The sequence below is a fragment of the Prionailurus viverrinus genome, chromosome B3 (assembly GCF_022837055.1).
Source record: "Prionailurus viverrinus isolate Anna chromosome B3, UM_Priviv_1.0, whole genome shotgun sequence".
Taxonomy (NCBI): domain Eukaryota; kingdom Metazoa; phylum Chordata; class Mammalia; order Carnivora; family Felidae; genus Prionailurus; species Prionailurus viverrinus.
Genome location: NC_062566.1, coordinates 112,215,816 through 112,236,621, shown reverse-complemented (window position 1 = coordinate 112,236,621; position 20,806 = coordinate 112,215,816). Strand labels below are relative to the sequence as shown.

General features: G+C 37.1%; 1 protein-coding gene across 7 annotated transcripts in view; it reads right to left on the bottom strand.

Moving 5' to 3' along the window:
• The window catches only part of PCNX1 (pecanex 1), a 171,293-nt gene that overhangs the window by 36,177 nt on the left and 114,310 nt on the right, over positions 1–20,806 (bottom strand). For all 7 annotated transcript variants that reach the window (XM_047862149.1, XM_047862152.1, XM_047862151.1 and 4 more), the window contains 7 exons: positions 18,514–18,605; positions 11,172–11,281; positions 10,679–10,784; positions 7,715–7,807; positions 6,918–7,068; positions 1,402–1,543; positions 512–689 (listed from right to left, as the gene is read on the bottom strand). In XM_047862149.1, the coding sequence (XP_047718105.1) occupies positions 512–689; positions 1,402–1,543; positions 6,918–7,068; positions 7,715–7,807; positions 10,679–10,784; positions 11,172–11,281; positions 18,514–18,605 (872 nt within the window). The remainder of the gene's footprint in view (positions 1–511; positions 690–1,401; positions 1,544–6,917; positions 7,069–7,714; positions 7,808–10,678; positions 10,785–11,171; positions 11,282–18,513; positions 18,606–20,806) is intronic.

Genomic DNA, 20,806 nt, shown 5'->3' with positions numbered 1-20,806 from the left:
AGCTAGGGGCACCTGGATGGCGCAGTCGGTTAAGCGTCCGACTTCAGCCAGGTCACGACCTCGCAGTCCGTGAGTTCCAGCCCTGCGTCGGGCTCTGGGCTGATGGCTCAGAGCCTGGAGCCTGTTTCCGATTCTGTGTCTCCCTCTCTCTCTGCCCCTCACCCGTTCATGCTCTGTCTCTCTCTGTCCCAAAAATAAATAAACGTTGAAAAAAAAAATTAAAAAAAAAATAAAAAATAAAAATACACAGCTAGTGGTGTTTCTCTAAATTTTCTATATAACTTAATCTTATCTTCCTAGCTATATAGCAAGAAACACGTCTTTTATGGATCATAGTGAGTAACAATGGTTAGGGATTCTACTATGCTTCTAAATGACTGGTTGATTGAAGAAAGATATTACTTAAAACACAGTGAAGCAAATGGAATGCAAGCAGAATCCTCACTAAATGCTATATTACTTAGGGAGCTACTTTTTACCGATCGGGATATTCCTTTCAATGACAAATTACCTTGTTGAAGAGTATAGACATGAAGAAGAGATCCAACAACATGGTCTCTGAAAACGCTTCATAGTCGATTTTGAAAAAGAGCACAGTGAAGAGGACTGTGACATACTGATATGTAGGGCTGCTGAAAGAGGATCGTAGCAACTTCAGACCAGCAATGGTGATCATTAAAGCACCTAATCTATAAGTTAAAGAAAGCACAACTCATCAATCAATGGCTGAAAACTTCAGAAAATCTACTAACTTCAGAAAAATCACTATTTCATTTACTATGCTTACGATACATTTACATCCAAAGTCAACTTCTAAAAACGATTTATACACCAAGCAAATCACATCCTAAAATAAACTCTTATATTCCCTTTTAACAATATGTATTATGATTCTTATTTCTTTATATAAATAAGCACACTTAAAAAAATAAATAACAGCATTGAATTTCTAATATATGGTTCTCCAGTTTCTTAATATTTGTATTGCTTTAATAGTAATAGCATTTAGCACATAAAAAACACGCATTAACGCTTACCCAACAACACGTACCTAGTCTAGTGTGGAGGCCTATACGATGACCGTATAGGCGAGTTACCACCTACATAGTCTGGTTTACACAGTACACAAAAACAGACATCTCTCAAATTGACCATCTAATAACAGAAATGAACCTTATTCAATAAATGTTCTCTCATAAAATATTAGTTGACAATAAGATGTCTAGAGTAGTGATATACAAGAGCAGGAACAGATGTTCAGGAATTTAACCTCACTTTTTTGTCTTACACTGCACTGCACTAATGAGACACTCAATTATTTGTTACTTGATCAATGTCTGAAGACACTGCCTATGACAGCCGCTAGTGGTTAAACATAGATGAGAGGAGTACTGTACTTACTCTGTATCCAGTTTTTTTGGACTAGCAATGGTCTCTGCACTGCTACTAAGTTCATTAAGAACAATCAATGGGTAGATGATATTCTTCTCCACAAAAAGAAGCCACACATGAAGTTTCTCAAACCACATCATAGTGGCTGCATCTAACAAGGCAATATAAGAAGATCACATCATCTAGTGTACAACATACAGGCATACCTCATTTTATTGAGCTTTACTTTACAGCACTTGGCAGATACTGGGGTTCTTTTTGGTTTTTTTCTTTGTTTACAAATTGAAGGTCTGTGGCAACTCTGCACTGAGCACGTCTATCAGCACCCTTTTCCAACAGCATCTGTCACATTTTGGTAATTCTTGCAATATTTAAAACTTTTTCATTATAATTGTATTTGTTACAGTGATCTATGATCAGTGACCTTTGATGCTATTGTTGTATTTGGGGATAACAAAAACTGGACCAATGTAAGATGGCAAACGTAACCAATAAATGTGTGTGTTCTGACTGCTTCACTGATCCACTGTTCCCCCACCTCTCTCCCTCCTTTCGGGCCTCTCTATTCCTTATGATTAAAATTAGGCCAATAACTCTACAATGCTGTTTAAATGTTCAAGTGAAAGGAAGAATCACACATCTCTCATTTTAAACCACAGGCTAGAAATTATTAAGTTTCATGAGGAAGGCGTGTTGAAAGCCAAGACAGGCCAAAAGCTAGGCCTCTTGTGCCAAGCGTTAGCCAAGTTGTGACTGCAAAGGAAAAGTTCTTGGAGCAAATTAAAAGTGCTGCTCCAGTGAACGTACGAATGATAAGAAAGTACAGCCTTATTGCTGACATGGAGAAAGTCTGCGTGGTCTGCATAGAAGATCAAACTAGCCACAGCATTCCCTTAAGCCAAAACTTAATCCAGAGCAAGGTCCTAACGCCCTGCAATTCTGGGATGGCTGAGAGGTGACGAAGCTGCAGAAGAAAAGTCTGAAGCCAGCAGAGGTCGGTTCAGGAAGTTTAAGGAAAGAAGCCATCTCCACAACATGAAAGTGCAAGGCGAGGCAGCAAGTGCATATGTAGAAGCTGCAGCAAGTTCTCCAGAAGATCCAGCTAGGATAATTCATGAAGGTGGCTCCAGTAACCAACAGATTTTCAGTGTGGATGAAATAGCCTTTTATTGGAAAAAGATGTCATCTAGGACTTTCATAGCTAGAGAGAAGTCAATGCCTGGCTACAAAGCCTCAAAACTCTCTTGTTAGGGGCTAACACAGCTGATAACTCTAAGTTGACGCCAATGCTCATTGACCACTGTGAAAATCCTAGGGCCCTTCAGAATGATGCTAAATCTACTCTACCTGTGCTCTCCAAGTGAAACAACAAAGCATGGATGACACATTTATTCATGACATAGTCTACTGAATATTTTAAGTCCAATGTTGAGGCCTACTGCTCAGAAAAAGAGATTCCTTTCAAAATACTACTGCTTGTTGGGGTACACCTGGGCAGCTCAGTCAGTTAAGTGTCCAACTTAGGCTCAGGTTATGATCTCACAGTTCGTGAGTTCCAGCCCCATGTCAGGCTCTGTGCTGACAGACAGCTCGGAGCCTGGAGCCTGCTTCGGATTCTGTGTTTCCCTCGCTCTCTCTGCCCCTTCCCAGCTTGCTGTCTCTCTCTCAAAAAAATAAATTAAAAAAATTAAAAAAAAAAACTACTGCTCATTGACAGTGTCTGCAAACAACATCTATTCTGTAGCCCATGGGGATTCAAGGAATAATTTTGACTTTCAAGTCTTATTTAAGAAATGCATTTTATAAGGCTATAGCTGCCATAGACATTGATTCCTCTGATGGATCTGGGCAAAGCAAACTGAAAAACCTTCAGAAAGAATTCACTATTCTAGATGCTATTAAGGACATTTGCAATTCGTGGAAACAGGTCAAAATATCAATATTAACAGAAGTTTGGAAGTTGATTCCAACACTCATGGATGACCCTGAGGATTCAAGACTGCAGTGGAGAAAGTCACTGAAGATGTGGTAGAAATAGCAAGAGACCTAGAATTAGCAGTGGAGCCTGAAAACGGGACTGAACTGCTGCAGTCTCAGGATAAAACTTGAATGGATGAGGAGCTGCTTCCCACGGATGAACAAAGAAAGTGGTGTCATGAGATGGAATCTACTCCTGGTAAAGATGCTGTGAAGACTGTTGAAACGACAACAAAGGGTTTAGAATATTAGGTAAACATAGTTGATAAAGCAGTGTAGGATTTTGGAGAACGACTCCAATTTTGAAGGAAGTTACTTACACTGTGGGTAAAATGATATCAAACAGCATGCTACAGAGAAATCACTCGTAAAAGGAGTCAACTGATGTAGCAGACATCATTGTTGTCTTATTCTAAGAAATTGCCACAGCCACCCCAACCTTTGGCAACCACCATCCTGATCAGTCAGCAGCCATCAACACTGAGGTGAGGGCCTCCACTAGCAAAAGGATTACAACTCGCTGGAAGCTCAGATGACGGTCACCAATTTTTGGCAAGAGAATTTTTTTAAAAAGGTATGTGCACTGTCTTTTTAGACATAATGATCTTGGCACACTTATTAGACTACAGGGTAAACATAGCTTTTATATGCATTGGGACACCAAAAAATTGACTTGTCTTGCTTTATTGTGATATTCACTTTATTGCAGTGGTCCACAACCAAACCAGCAATATCTTCCAGGTATGCCGATAGTTTGGCAAAGTGATGTGAAAGGAAAATCTTACAGCACAAACTTGTCTGTGATATAAATAAATAATGTAAGAAATCCAGTATTTCAATCAGTTGTCAACTTCTATGAATTCTGATACACGTTCAGTTTTGCAACTTAGATGTGACTTAAATTTAGATGAGGGGCGCGAGGTGGCTCTGATCTCAGCTCAGGTCATGATCTCTTTGTGAGTTTGAGCCCTGCATCGGGCTCTGCGCTGTCATCAGATGGCCTGCTTGGAATGATATGAATTCCCTTTCTTTTAGCCCCTCCCCCGCTCATTCTCCCTCTCTAAATAAACTTAAAAAATTTTTAGACGAATTTCCTTTTAAATTTTAATTCTTGGCTCAGGTCATGATCTCACAGTTCATGGGTTCGAGCCCCGCGTCGGGCTCTGTGCTGACAGCTCAGAGGCTGGAGCCTGCTTCACATTCTGTGTCTCCCTCTCTCTCTGCCCCTTCCCTGCTCATGCTGTGTCTCTCTGTCTCAAAAATAAATAAACATTAAAAAAAAATTAAAAAAATAAATAAATTTTAATTCTTGAAACCTCAGTTTTTAACCATAATTTTTTCTCATTTATGCCTATAACTTCTGGAGAAAAGTTAGTAAGATTATGAGACTGCCCTTTTTCCCAAAAAGAAATAAATGACCTATTAAAATTATCTGTTTTTAAAATCTTAAGGTACATGTGTGTGTACGGGCATATGTATGTGTGTGTATCTTATGTACATCTTAGAACATATATGAAAGTATGATATGTTTTAGATTCACACACTTCATAGAAGTCATTGCACTGTCAGTAATGTTTTTTATAATACTTTCACCTTATTTCATTGGGGAAACTATCTAGGATAAACTGAAAGATTTAAAATAAGATTCTCTAGCAATCTGAAAACATAGCTGGCTTCAGGAAATGCTCTAATGAATAATCTTTTTCTTTACATTGCTAAAGTCAATAGAAGGGAAAAGAAATAAACTTTGCTAATACCTAGTGCTTTCAATAAGTCAAACATGTTATACTGATTCAAAATTTATAAAACTTTAGACTAAATATTTTGTTAAGATCAAAAAAGAAATAATTATGATCAATGACTTACTGTAAGGAAAACTGCTCTTCAAAACAAATTGGATACACTTGCTATTTTTTATATATGAAAGCAATACTAACAGTTCACTATCAAAATAATACATCATTCTACTAAGTTCTTTTCCTGATTGTATGAAAGAACCAGTACAGATTGTCATACAGCTTTGTCATTTTCTCTTAATTTTTTACATTTTTGTTTATTTATTTTGAGAGAGAGAGAGAGAAGAGGAGGGACAAGGAAGGAGGAAGGGAAAGGAAGGGAGAGAGAGAGAGACAGACAGACACACACGGAGGGAGAGGGAGAGAGAGAATCCCAAGCAGGCCCCGCACCGTCAGCACAGAGCCTGACTCAGGGTTTAAGCCCATCAATCATGAGATTATAACCTGAACCGAAATTAAGAGTCAGACACTCAACCGACTGAGCCACCCAGGTGCCCCATGTCATTTTCCCTTATTAAAAGAACACATAAAGGGCGCCTGGGTGGCGCAGTCGGTTAAGCGTCCGACTTCAGCCAGGTCACGATCTCGCGGTCTGGGAGTTCGAGCCCCGCGTCAGGCTCTGGGCTGATGGCTCAGAGCCTGGAGCCTGTTTCCGATTCTGTGTTTCCCTGTCTCTCTGCCCCTCCCCCGTTCATGCTCCGTCTCTCTCTGTCCCAAAAATAAATAAACGTTGAAAAAAAAAAAAAAACACATAAGAAGTATGCACAATGCCATTACTGCAACCTACAGGTTAATGTTTCATTATCTCTTCAGGATCAAACTAGTGACCAAGGTTTCAGTCCCATGATGCTCTAAGCAATTTTACTAAAAGGCCCGAGAAATTTCCTTTGAAAATGCAAAGTCAAGTTTGTAATAGAAAACTTCCAAAGGCTTCAGAGTTCTCTAAACAAGTTAATTTATCTTCAAACAATTGAGGAATTTACTCTTTATAGTAATTCATTAACTGAAAAAAAGGTTTGAGGAAAAACCACTGGTTTGTTTAATCATTGATATATAATGAATGATGACATAGTTATGAACTTTTATTATTTCCCTAAAACAAGCAAGTATGGGATATTGCAAGTCATGGGGCCAATGAAGAAAGACCAAATACTTACAATAGGAAAGACAAGTCAGGATTTAAAGTGGACTGGCCTTCTACCTCTTTCTGAGTCATTTTATGCTTTACCCCAAAATCTGAACAAGTAAGAACAATTACAAATGTTTTAAATTTCTTTTCATCTCATCAACTCTTTCCTACCTTTCTCTGATAGGACATAGTGTCTCTGGTGGAAAGAGGAACAAAATTCTCTCTATTCCCCCTATGCTTTGAGCTAAAAATATTTCAAATAGAAATCTTAAGGAGGACTGGGTTGCCTGTACATAGAAAAGATTTAAGGAAAGGGTAAGGACTGGAAAGAGAAGCCACAAACATGCACAGAAGGATTTGTCAATGAGAGGTCTATGAAGAAAAATACAGAGAGGAAGTAAATTTTATTCTGTGGAAGCCGGGATTGTAGCATTGACATTTATACTTCAACTGAAATTAAAGCATCCTGAAAAAGGTTTGACTCATCACAGCTTCAAATCTAAGTATAACAAACACAAGCCACAGTGTTACTTAATGATACTTATTTAATGGTCTCCGTTAAAGTGTAAAAAAAAAAAAAAAATCCACAATATTAAACAGAGGAGTATTAGTGAAATACTTACTCCGAACTTCGTATTGATTATACTCCACTGTCTTCAGCAGAGGGTGAGAAAAACAGTGCCATGGTAGCTGTTTTCTAACTTGAGGCAGCACATAATGGGTTACAAAACCTACAAAGCCGACCAATGCATATAACACATACTTGAGAGCAGGCTACAAGAAGAATAAAATTGAGAAAATTAAAAGTGATTTGAGAACCAAAGAACTCCTAATGTGTCAGTCCAATTTCTACTTATTAACAGAAAATAGCAAAGTCAATTTGAGAAGGTAAGAACTAAAATCTGTCAACATTTTACACTGTTTTATTATGTAGTTTTTCTGAAACTTGTACCAGCGTCGCCCCATACGATCAACCAATACAGAGAAAAGTGGTGGTATGTCACATCCGACATCAATTACTAAATGATGTCTTGGGCTTTCTCTCTCTAGGATCACTGGCTCTGGGGAAAACCAGCTGCCCTTCTGTGTGGATACTCAAGCAGCTAATGGTAAGGGCACATGGAAAGGACCTTAGCTCTCTGGCCAATGGTCAGTAAAGAACTAAGTCCTACTAACAGCCTCAGTTGATGGCAGCCCCAAATAACTGCAGCATTATAACATATCCTGAACTAGGACCATCTAGCTGAGCTACAATTATAATCAGATTCACGACTCAAAGAAACCATGAGAAAACAAATATTTGTTATTAAAACCAAACAAAACATCATATATTTCAGCATTATGGACAAATATTATAATCAAAAAATTAGCCTAAACAAAATTATTTTCCCCCAATCAAAAGATCAAAATGATTCCTTACCTGCAACACTGTGAACACCGTGCTTACATGAATAGCAAAATACAGCACACCAATTACAATGCATACTACTAGGTCAGATTGTAAACGCTCACTCTGTGGAAGAAAACAGAATTAGCCAACAATTACATAAAATTTTAAAAATATGTATTTTTTATTCCCTACTGGCAAAATAGAAGAAATAATTTTTCATTGACCCTATTCTTCTAGATAGCTCTTATACATAACAATTGGCTATAAGTCTTTTCTTCTTCAATTTCCTGATATCTTGGTTTAATACTGCCATACCAAGGAAATTAAGCTAGTTCCACACAAGGAAGGAAAACTTCCAAACCCTTTCTATGAAGCCAGCATTACCTTGATTCCAAAACCAGACAGAGACCACACTAAAAAGGAGAATTATAGACCAATTTCCCTGATGAACATGGATGCAAAAATCCTCAACAAGATATTAGCCAACCGGATCCAACAATACATTAAAAAAATTACTCACCACGACCAAGTGGTTTATACCTGGGGTGCAGGGCTGGCTCAATATCCACAAAATAATCGACGTGATACATCACATCAATAAAAGAAAGGACAAGAACTATATGATCTTCTCCATAGATGCAGAGAAAGCATTGGACAAAATACAGCATCCTTTCTTGTTAAAAACCCTCAAGAAAGTAGGGATAGAAGGATCACACCTCAAGATCATAAAAGCCATATACAAAAGACCCAATGCTAATATCATCCTCAATGGGGGAAAACTGAGAGTTTTCCCCCTAAGGTCAGGAGCAAGACAGGGATGTCCACTCTTGCCACTGTTATTCAATATAGTATTGGAAGTCTTAGCCGCTGCAGTCAAACAACACAAAGAAATAAAAGGCACCCAAATCGGCCAGGAGGAGGTCAAACTTTCACTCTTTGCACATGACATGATACTCTATATGGAAAACCCAAAAGATTCCACCAAAAAAACTGCTAGAACTGATTCATGAATTCAGCAAAGTTGCAGGGTATAAAAATCAATACACAGAAATTGGCTGCATTCCTATACACCAACAATGAAGAGGAAGTGAAATCAAGGAATCAATCCCATTTACAACTGCACCAAAAACCATAAAATACCTAGGAATAAATCTAACGAAAGAGGTAAAAAACCTATACACTGCAAACTATAGAAAGCTTATGAAAGAAATTGAAGACATATAAAAAAAAAAAAAAGGGAAAAATATTCCATGCACCAGTATAAGAAGAACAAACAGTGTTAAAATGTCAATACTACTCAAAGCAATCTACATATTCAATACAACACCTATCAAAATAACAACAGCATTCTTCACAGAGCTAGGACAAATAATCCTAAAATTTGTATGGAACCAGAAAAGACCCTGAATAGCTAAAGCAATCTTGAAAAAGAAAACCAAAGCAGGAGGCATCACAATCCTGGACTTCAGGCTGTACTACAAAAGCTGTAATCATCAAAAGAGTATGGTACTGGCACAAAAACAGACACACTCAGATCAATGGAACAGAACAGAGAACCCAGAAATGGACACACAAGTGTATGGCCAACTAGTCTTTGACAAAGCAGGAAAGAATATCCAATGGAATAAAGACAGTCTCTTCAGCAAGTGGTGCTGGGAAAACGGGACAGTGACATGCAGAAAAATGAACCTGGACCACTTTCTTACACCATACACAAAAATAAACTCAAAATGGATGAAAGACCTAAACGTAAGACAGGAAGCCATCAAAATCCTTGAGGAGAAAAGCAGGCAAAAACCTCTTTGATCTTGGCCGCAGCAACTTCTTACTCAACATGTCTTCAGAGGCAAGGGAAACAAAAGCAAAAATGAACTATTGGGACCTCATCAAAAAAAAAAAAAAGCTTCTGCACAGCGAAGGAAACAATCAGCAAAACTAAAAGGCAACCAACAGAATGGGAGAAGATATTTGCAAACAACGTATCAGATAAAGGGTTAGGATCCAAAATCTATAAAGAACTTATCAAACTCAACACCCAAAAAACAAATAATCCAGTGAAGAAATGGGCAAAAGACATGAATAGACACTTCTCCAAGGAAGACATCCAGATGGCTAACCGACACATGAAAAAATGCTTAACATCACTCATCATCAGGGAAATACAAATCAAAACCACAATGAGATACCACCTCACACCTGTCAGAGATTCAGAAATATCCTACTATATTTAACATGAAATGTCCTTTGACAACATGGAAACTAAAGCCAGAAAAAACTGAATTCTATTGTGAGGCAGTTTTGTACTTCTAAAGTTTTCTGAAGAATGTGTTAACAGCTCAAGTTCAGTAAAGGTAAGTAGTACAACTCATGACTGATATAAATACAGTTTTTCACAAATGGAAATAATCTAAAATAACTTAGAAAAAGAAAGTTTTATGCTATCTCCATAAAGCTGATAATTACTAATACATAAATTCACTAAATTAGAAAATTTTTAAATTACCATATTTTCTTAAGTATATTTAATTAGTACAGATAATTGCTTTCCCCTTCAATCTGAAAAATAAACACACACACACACACACACACACACACACTTTTCAGGTTGCTCTTGAGAAAGAAAATACACTAAATGACTAACAGATGATTTACAAGGACATAGTTTTTAACAACAAGAACAACACAAAGTCTGATTTATGTTAATACTCATCTTTCAAATCCCATTTTAACCTGAATAGGATTAAGAATTCTATAAACAATGAAATTACTTCATTTCACCTAATCTGAAAATGAATGTTTAGCACACTGTTTTAATTACATAGAAACTTGGAGGAATAAGCATTTCATTAACAGGTTAAAATCTGACATAAAGGTAATCAACAACATACAACTATACAAACATTTTCTCCCAGTTACAAAAGGCCTTCATGAGACAACATGATGAACTGTCTAAACTTTACATATTTCAGGTGATTGTAAAAAGTTAAGACTTACAACAGAATTTCTAAGTTTTTCAGGCAGTGGATCTTTTACTTCAGACAGAGGATCTTCTGGATTTTTCTCTTCTGTTTTTGGGAAAATCTTAGATTGCACCAAAGAGCTTGAAATTTAAAAAAATGAAAAAATAATAAGAAATACATTCATAACCTGAAAACCAGTACTTAAAGGCAAATGAAACTTATGATAAAAAATGAAGTGTTTCAAGTACATTTAGTCATTAGCAAATGAAAATGCCTAAAAAATTTAAGATGTTATAAATAAGCATACAATGAGAATATTTTTATTAAAATATAGTTTTAATACTTTTTAGGAAAGAAAACGCTAACAAATATTCTCAGCCAAATTGGCTAGAATGTTTCAAAGTTAATATATTTGAAACTTAATATAGATTAAGTGAACAGTACTTTGACAAGGCAGTGGGAAAGTTAAACTTGAAAGAAATGTGAACTTATGTTTCTTTAATTCGATAACAATTGATTTTACTTACAAAAGTACAGAGGGATCACTGCTTTGTCGACTGAGATGATAGGATATTGCCACTAATAAACCACAAAAAATGGAGAAAAGTACTGGAATATGCTGGCCATCCCAAGAATCCTGTTGGGGGAAAAAAAAGTTTCACAGAAAAATCTGCTTCTCACTTATCATCTATCATACAGTCCTTTTATGTCAGTATTTTGGAGGAAGATAATTAAATTCAACAGAAACTTGTCAGCTATATTATTAATTGCATTTTATTCCACATAAATTTAGATTTATTATTTTTTAATGAGCTAGAATCTAGCTAACTAGATCACCTTCAGATAGGAATAATACATTTGCTTCTGATATGTCCTGCTGTCCAATTCTTTCATATTTTAAGTGGTATTAAGCTTATGGTAAGCTATGTTCTCCCTTTAGAAATACCAAGGAACTTGGTACACCACATGTTTGATTATATATAATAATAAACCAGGGAAAAGGCAACAGATGGTACAACACATTAGGTACAGAAGAATATTCACACTGGTGTGCTTTTGTCCTGATACCTTTGCTCATAATATGCCATTATATCTTCCAGAAAGTTGAGTAGGCATTCAGTGCTCTTGAATAATGAACTCCATATTCCCCATAATAAATAATGCAAAGGCTAGCTTCTAAAGCCAACCAAACGTGGATGTGGATATGTCATGTCATGTCTGCTCACTACAATTATCTCTGGAGTCTACTGGCATGGGAATTGGCAGACAGTAGATAATACTGATAAAAGGAATAGTTAGAAGTTATTGAGTATGGCCTATGATGTAAACAGCACTCTATTCCTTCTTCTTTCTCTGGGTATTCAAGAAGGGAGAATGGTAGGAGTGGAAATCCAAATTGTATTTTATTATACAACTTGCTTCCCCCCACCCCATTTAATAACTGTCTTGAAAATTATTACATATCATAACATACAGACCTTTTTTTTTAATTTTTTTTTTCCAACGTTTATTTATTTTTGGGACAGAGAGAGACAGAGCATGAACGGGGGAGGGGCAGAGAGAGAGGGAGACACAGAATCGGAAACAGGCTCCAGGCTCTGAGCCATCAGCCCAGAGCCCGACGCGGGGCTCGAACTCCCGGACCGCGAGATCGTGACCTGGTCGAAGTCGGACGCTTAACCGACTGCGCCACCCAGGCGCCCCTACAGACCTTTTTTTAATGGCCACATCAAAATATCATTATTATCATATTGAACATTATGTGTCAAGCCCCATTCTTAGATCTATGCTAAGTATTTCTTAAACAATTCTCACTACCATCCTTGAAGATATGTTCTATTGCTCCCCAATTCATAGGTGAGAAACTTAGGCACTTCTAGAGGATACAAGTAATTTGTTAAGTGGTAGAGCCAGGAAGTGAACCTCCAGATTCTGGATTTGCTGAGAAGGAAGTTAAACAATATAGAAGAGTTTGAGAATGCAAGAGAGATAAATACATAAGGAAAAAAAGAAAAAGAGAAAACAAAATGTATGTAGGAATAGCATTTGCACAGTGATAATAAGGGAAACATATGAGGTGTACAAGAGAGATAAGGAAGACCATAAGGTAGAGAGGTGGGGTGAGAAGTGAAAGATAAGTTAAGCCTACAATGGCCATAAAGCACAGTCCATGGGTAATACCTAAAATTTGACAAAATATAAGAAGTGTGAGTTAGTTAATTAAACATAGGGAGGTAAATACCAAAAGAATCAGCTCAAAGAACTGAAAGTGGTAACTCTGAGGCAGGGATAAACAGGTAGGAGATTTTTGTTCCTAGCGATAAGTCTTGTAGAAATACCTGACTCTTTGAAATACATACAAGAACAACTTTACTGAACATTAAATCTAGGGGTGCCTGGGTGGCTCAGTCGGTTGAGCGTCTGACCCAGGCACCCCCAAACTTAGCTTTTAATGAGCTAAAAAAAGTTCAAGGAAAAATGGAAGAGTAACACAAGGAAGCAGAAATCAGAAAATAATAATGTAAAAGTCCATATTAATGAATAGATAAAAAGGAAAACCATTTCTAAAGGCATGCAGTGATGTCTCCCAATGTGTCTAACTGCCTAGAAGCAACTACTGTTGTCAATTTCTTGTATATTCTTCCATAATTACTCTATGTCTATACATACAAGTCATTGATGTATGTGTGTGTGTGTGTTTTAATATTTTTTAATGTTTATTTCTGAGAAATAGAGCACAAGCGGGGGAGGGGCAGCAAGAGAGGGAGACACAGAATCCGAAGCAGGCTCCAGGCTCTAAGCTGTCAGGATAGAGCCCAACGCGGGGTTCAAACTTGTGAACTGTGAGATTATTACCTGAGCCGAAGCCGGACACCAACTGACTGAGTCACCCAGGCGCCTGTGTGTGTTTGTGTGTGTTTTTAAAGCACAAAGGAAACATCCATTTTGGGGCATATACCTTCCTTCTGATTAAAAGAAATACATTACCTTCCTTTTTATTGAAAACACACACATACACTCAAGAAAATGTGATATTTTATATATATATATATATATATATATATATATACATATATATATATATATATATATATATCACACATTCAAGAATATTATTCAACCTTAAAAAGGAGGAAAATCTTTTCATTTGCAACAACATGGATGAAAGTGGATGGCATTATAATAATTGAAATAAGCCAGACAGAGAAAGGCAAACACTGTATGGGGTGTGTGTGTGTGTGTGTGTGTGTGTGTGTGTGTGTATTTTTTTTTTTTAACAAAAAGTGGAATTTATAGAAACATAATACAAAAGTGGCTGCCAGGGATTGGGATGTGGGGGAAATAGGGACAGGTTGGTAAAAGAGTCCAAACTTTCAATAAAGGTATAGATGGAGGGTGCCAGAAATGAGTGCAGGTAAAAAGGTATGAACACTTCCAGTTATAGGGTAAGTCATGAAAATGTAATATAAACCATGGTGACTGTATTTAATTTTTTTTTAATGTTTATTTTTGAGGGGCGCCTGGTGGCGCAGTCGGTTAAGCGTCCGACTTCAGCCAGGTCACAATCTCACGGTCTGTGAGTTCGAGCCCCGCGTCAGGCTCTGGGCTGATGGCTCGGAGCCTGGAGCCTGTTTCCGATTCTGTGTCTCCCTCTCTCTCTGCCCCTCCCCCGTTCATGCTCTGTCTCTCTCTGTCCCAAAAATAAATAAACGTTGGAAAAAAAAAAATTTAATGTTTATTTTTGAGAGCGAGAGAGACAGAGCATGAGTGAGGGAGGGGTAGAGAAAGAGGGAGACACAGAATCTGAAGCAGGCTCCAGGCTCTGAGCTGTCAGAACAGAGCCCGACGTGGGGCTCAAACCCACGAACCGTGAGATTATGACCTGAGCTGAAATTGGATGCTTAACCAACTGAGTCACCCAGGCACCCCTGTGGTAACTATATTTAATAACACAGCATTGTGTGTTTGAAAGTTGCTAGGAGAGAAGGTCTTAAAAGCTCTCATCAGGATATACATTAAAAAACCTTTGTAACTGTGTGCTGAAAGATGTTAACTTGACTAACTGTGGTGATCATTTCACAATACATACAAATATCAAATATACATTGGAAACTAATATAATGATATATGTCAATTATACCTCAATTAAAAAACTAAATAAAAACAAACAAAATCTTTTTTTAAAAAGGATAAGGTCTAAGGCTCTACTGTGTAACAGGACTAGACCTGATAACACTGTATTACATCATTGAAATTTGCTGAGAGTAGAACTTAAATGCTCTCACACACAAAAAAGATATGAGGTGATAAATGTATTAATTAACTTGATGAGAGAAATCCTTTCATAGTGTGTATGTGTATCAAATATCACATACACCTTTAGTATCTTACAATTTTGTCAATTATACTTCAATAAATCTTGAAAAAAAACAAATGGTTTCTCTTGAAAATCATTCCATATTAGCACCTAAAACTCTGTTTTAAGTCTGCAGGTTTATTGTAACGGGTGACACCTAAAAGTAAAAATGTCTAATGGAAACACCACATCCAATAACGAAGGAAAATAATTGATCTTCCTGCCTGCCTTTAGGATACAAGGTTCTGGTTTGCAGTTTTCTAATTGCTAGATAATTATAGTTAAACAGCCCTTTGTGCACTGGGCTAGAAAAGTTATCGCACTGCTGTGACTGCAACTTCTAAATAACGACTCAGTTTCCAAAACAGGACTCAAAGCACAGATCTAAAACCTTTACACCAGGATGGTTTACAGGCAGCACACCTGGGAGAAGCTTGCATTTGGATTTCCTTGTCTCTAATTGCTTCCTGGGATTAGTCCCATCAAGTATTTCCCTCTCTACTGGGTTTTCCCTCTCTCCTTATAAATGTAATCAAATCTTAGATCTTTCTAAAAAATAAAAACTTGAGGGGTGCCTGGGTGGCTCAGTCAGTTAAGCATCCGACTTTGGCTCAGGTCATGATCTCACAGCCGGTGGGTTGGAGCCCTGCATCAGGCTCTGTGCTGACAGCTCAGAGCCTGGAGCCTGCTTTGGATTCTGTGTCTCCTTCTCTCTCTGCCCCTCCCCATGCTTGTGCTCTGTCTGTTCCTCAAAAATAAACATTAATATATATAAATAAATAAATATAAAAACTTGGAAACAACCTTCACTATGTAAAAATTTCCCAACTGTATTTTAGAAAGAGTATCTTACAGGGCACCCGGGTAGCTCAGTGGGCTGAGCATCCAACTCTTGATTTCAGCTCACTTCACTGATTTCAGTCTGTGGGATCAAGCCTCACTTTGGGCTCTGTGCTGAAAGCAGGAAGCCTGCTTGGGATTCTCTCTTTGCCCCTCCCCAGCTCACGTGTGTACGCATTCTCTCTCTCGAAAAAAAAATTTTTTTAAGCTTTTAAAAAAGTATCTTACCTTAATCCTTAATATTTTGCAAACTCAAGCTTGTATTAATCTAGCTTCCTCAGCCAAAACACCAAAGAAGCTGTTTTATTGAAGTCACCCATCACCTATTAACTGCCAAATACAATAAAAGCTTTTTTTCAGACAATATTGCCTCTGAAGTGTCCTTTGTGGGATTCTGTTCTATCCATCACTTAAATACCGGCATTTTCCAGGGTTCTATTTGCATCCATTTCCTCGTATCAATCCAGGTTAGCAGTCTTTTATTTACACTTTAATGAATTCTAAATCTTTTAACCATTACCTCAAACCTCTCTACATATCACTTCCTACTATGCATCTCTAGATACCCCATAAATATCAACAAATAAATGTGTCCATATACGTAAACAACCACCTTCCTTGCTAAACTCAAAGATTTGTAATCTTAGGCACAAGTATCTCTATCTAACCATTTGTTCAAGCCAGGCCCTACCCAGAAGTCATACTGGACCCTCTTCTTTTTTCTCATTATCCATAGAGTCCCTAAATATATTCACTAAATCCAATTTTAGTTAGGTCCCTCTTAATTTCAAGATTGCAACACAACTGACCCACTTCTGATTCTTCCTGCTTATGTTTCAATCTCCTTCACACAGAGACCAAGTAATCTCTCTGAAATGCAACACTGATCATTTCTTTACCTTACCTTGAATATTCGGATGGCCTTTCATTTCCACCCCAAAATGTTCAGGATAAAAGATATTTCATAATGCAGCCATTGCTTTCCTTTCCAGCCTTATCGAAAGCCATCTTTCCGCATGTACCCAAACCTCCAGCAATTCCAAATTATTTGCTGTTTCCTGTACATAACACACTTTCTTTACAACTCCATGGCTCTTCATCCCTTGTCTCAACTAACAAATTTCTATTTGTCTGTCAAATTATTAGCTAATTTCTATTTGTCTGTCTTTGGAAAATTATCTTTAATCCCTTTTGACTGAATAAGGTAGTATCTTAACTTCTGTACCTGTACCACTCTGTTTTCATAGCCTTCCTCATCCTCTACTCAAAGTGCTGGCTGACTCATTAATCACAGCTAACATATAAGCAACTTAAAAGCAGGAAATGGTGTTTAGCACAGTACTGGGCACACGGTAAATACTCCCTAAATGCAAATGAATAAATGATGCAAGAAAGGATACCATGAGGCACTTTTCTTAGTCCTTGCAACCCTATCATTCTCTGATTATCTTGCGTTAATTATAAAAAAAATAATAATAATGCCATGGGTTACGAGTTGTGTACAAGAAATCTGGGGCACCTGGGTGGCTCAGTCGGTTAAGCATCAGACTCTTGATTTCAGCTCAGGTCATAATCTCACAGTTCGTGGATTTGAGCCCCACATTGGGCTCTGTGCTGACAGTGCGGAGCCTGCTTGGGATTCTCTCTCTCTCCCCCCCTCCCTCACTGCCCCTCCCCCCACCTCAAAATAAATAAACTTTAAAAAAAATTTTAAGAGTTGTTTACAAGAAATTTAAATTTTTTATGTTTACAACCTGGTGATAATCTTCATTTAATTTTATTTATTTTGAGAGAGAGAGAAAGAGAGAGCATGAGTACACAAGCAAGGCAACAGCAGAAAGAGAGGGAGAGAGAGAGAATCCCAAGTAGGCTCCTCAGTGTCAATGCTGAACCTGATGCGGGGCTGGATCTCACAAACCATGAGATCATGACCTGAGCTGAAATCAAGAGTCCAATGCGCAACTGACTGAGCCACCCAGGTGCCCCTGATGGAGCTAATTAAGGCTCATCCAGATCCTTCTAAACCAGTAATGACATTAAATTTCGCTGCATAAATTTTTACTGGAATTATCTTAAATTGCAGTCCTCGTGCTTGTGCCTACACATTTTAAGAAATCTTGATATGAACAGTAGTTACATTTTGTATTTTGTTATTACCATGCCCACCTCTACCCCAGACCAACCTAGTTCTAATAATGTTTCGAATTTTGACCTATAATTACCGTGTGGAAAAGGATTTACTTTTTTTTTTTTTAATAAATGTTTATTCATTTTTGAGAGAGAAAGCATGAGTTGGCGAGGGGCAGAGAGAGAGGGGGACAGAGGCTCTGAAGTAGGCTCTGCGCAGACAGCAGTGAGTCTGATGCAGGGCTCGAACTCATGATCCATGAGATCATGATATGAGCTGAAGTCAGATATTCAAATGACTGAGCCACCTAGGCGCCCCCAAAAGATTTACTTTTAATAATGGGTAACTATGAAACTGCTTTTGAATTCAAAGTAAATGAGAATGAGAATAATATTCAACACGTGAAGATCATGGAAATTAATGCTAAAGTGGTCTGAGGCAGCATGGGGAGAGGGAGGCTTAAATCATTATTAGTCAATTTAAAACAATCTCCATAAAGAAAAACAGCCTTAAAGACAAAATCATACTACAATGTACCACTCACCTTTAAAGCCCCATAACACAATCCATACAGTAAGGCTACCGCCACAATGCTACAGATGAAACTGTAAAGGGCTGCAAGCAAGCTTGTAGTGGCTAGAGGGGAAGGGAAAAAGATTTAGTATTTATAAACATTTACGGAAAACACATCTGAAAAGGTCACTGAAAAATATTTAAGATGGTATAATGTTGACTACAATGAAATATCTACTCATCTCACTTTTAAAAATTCAGTTATGTCATCCTATCCTTTCCAGAGATTTTGAAACGACAAAGATGTACTATCCACAATTTTTGACACAAGACAAAATATATTCACCTTGTAAGTAATGAAAATTTACACATGGCAGAAGAAATTGGACCTATATTATGCTTCAAGAATGTACCTTATTATTTACACAAGTATGGGAAAATGAAGCTTGCAGAGGCCTAAAAAGGAACTGGTGATATATTAGGTATTCACTAAAACTATTAGTCTCTGTAAACAGAATGTGCATTACCCAAAGAAGTAAATTTATATTCTCATGTGTTAATTCTCACAAATAAGTACAGATATGACTAATTACTAACTAACTAACTAACAACAACAACAACAAATAGATCCACCTCTTCAATAAGTGGTGCTGGGAAAACTGAACGAAGTGCAAAGGAATGAAACTGCACCACTCTCTCACACCATACACAGAAATAAGCTCAAAATGGATTAAAGACCTAAATGTTAAGACATGAAACCTTAAAACTATAAAAGAAAACATAGACAGTAGTCTCTTGGACATCAGTGTTAGCAATATTTTCTTGGCTCTGTCTCCTCAAACAAAAATAACAGAAGCAAAAATAAACAATTGGGACTACATTAAACTAAAAAAGCTTTTGCAGAGTGCACGAAACTAACAACAAAACAAAAAGACAACCTACTGACTGGGAGAAGATATCTGCAAAGGACATATTCGATAAAGGGTCATTATCCAAAATATATGAGGAACTTATACAACAGAGCACAAAATGGGAGAAAAAAAAGAAAATAATTCAATTAAAAAGTGGGCAGAGAACCTGAAGAGACATTTTTCCAAAGAAGATATACAGATGGCCAACAGACTCATGAAAAGACATTCAACATCACTAACCACCAGGGAAATACAAATCAAAACCACAATTGGGTATCACCTCACACCAGGCAGAGTGACTAGTATCAAGAAGAAAAGAAAGAACCAGTGTCAATGAGGATGTGAAGAAAAGAGAACCCTCGTGCAACTACTGATGGGCTATAAATTGATGCAGTCGCTAAGGAAAACAGTGTGGAGGTCCTTTAAGGAATGAAAAATACCATAGGATCCAGTAATTCCACTTCTGGGTATTTACGCAAAGAAAATGAAAACACTGATTCAAAAAGATATATTCACCCTTATGTTTACTGCAGCATTCTTTACAATAGTCAAGATATGGAAGCAATCTAAATGTGCATTGACAGATGAATGGATAAAGAAGATGTGTGTGTGTATACTATGGAGTATTATTCAGCCACAAAGAAGAATGAAATACTGCTGTTTGCAACAACTTGGATGGGTCTACAAGATATTATCCTAAGTGAAATAAGTCAGACAGAAAAAAAACAAATACCATAGGATTTCACTCGCATATAGAACCTAAAAAACAAAACAAACAAAACACAGAAACAGACTCGCAAACACATAACAAACTGGTGGTTGCCAAATTGGGGGAATGTGCAAAATAGGTAAAAGGGATAAAGAGACAAACTTCCAGCTAGAAAATAAATAAATCACAGGGATGAAAAGTACAACATAGGGAATATAGTCAATAATATTGTAATAACTTTGTAGAGTGACAGATGGCAACTGCGTTTATGGTGGTGAGCATTTCTCAATGTACATAATTGTTAAATCACTGTGTGGTGCACCGGAAAATAATATAATATTCTATGTCAACATACAACTATGCTTCAATAAAAGATTGAAAAAAATTTTTTTAATTCTGTTCTTACAAGTGGAAAAAATAGGTCCAATGGAATTACTAATAATAAGGACTAGGGAATGGCTAAGATAGCGATCTTTTATTTTTAAAATACAGATAAAATATAGATTTTTGTTAATAGTGATTTTACATAGTAAACATTTTTAAAACACCTACAGGAAAAACTTTTCCTTAGGAGATATTTAAAAAACTAACACCTTGCACAAGTTTGTAACCGACCATATAATGACTACTATAAATTACCTACTCGAAGCCCTCTCCATACCCTAAATACTGAAACTGTCTTCCACCCATTAAGTTCTGCTGAA